We start from the raw sequence: 583 nt of genomic DNA, 5'->3' as shown, positions 1-583 counted from the left end.
ATGTATCATATACGTATGTATCGCTCGCCTGCGGCATCTTATGCTATTGTACTCCGGTTGAACAAATACAGTCGCACGTAAAGAGACACGGGAACATCACACATACACACGAAACAATACGCTCATATACACATTTACACGCACTTGTCTGTTCATATACACTCGTTATGTATGCTGTGCATGTACCGAAATTATAGGTACCCATTATAAGTACTATTGTATGCACTCTGATCGTTCCAACAATATGTACTAGACACTATTTACATATGTTATAAAACTGGACACTCATCAACGATACTGCCCATATTTTACCACAGAAAAGTAGCGAATGGTGTTTGTATACTTTTATTTATACACATCATTAATACTAAATATTCATTAATACATCACTATTCATCTTATTATACAGAAACTACTGGCGTATGGGCTGGTTCGAGGTAATTCTGTGGTGGATGCAGACACTCAGCAGCGGCAAATAGATGGACTGATCGAGTCTATCTGTGGCTGCTATTTGGGCCCCCATACCGATGACAATGTCAGCTTACAGATTATTAAGGTATAAATTTTATGTAGTTGTGTCGAC

At 38.3% G+C, this 583-nt stretch overlaps 1 protein-coding gene across 1 annotated transcript; it reads left to right on the top strand.

The window, feature by feature from the left end:
- Positions 1–409: 409 nt before the first annotated feature.
- SARC_18193 (hypothetical protein) lies at positions 410–562 on the top strand (the record flags this gene model as incomplete). Its single annotated transcript, XM_014287725.1, has 1 exon — positions 410–562. A coding segment is annotated over one exon (153 nt), but the record flags the coding sequence as incomplete, so codon positions are not given.
- Positions 563–583: the final 21 nt, after the last annotated feature.

This window comes from Sphaeroforma arctica (genome assembly GCF_001186125.1).
Source record: "Sphaeroforma arctica JP610 unplaced genomic scaffold supercont1.14413, whole genome shotgun sequence".
In the NCBI taxonomy this organism is placed as follows: domain Eukaryota; class Ichthyosporea; order Ichthyophonida; genus Sphaeroforma; species Sphaeroforma arctica.
Note: the sequence above shows the minus strand (reverse complement) of the source record. Positions and strands in the feature narration are given on the sequence as shown.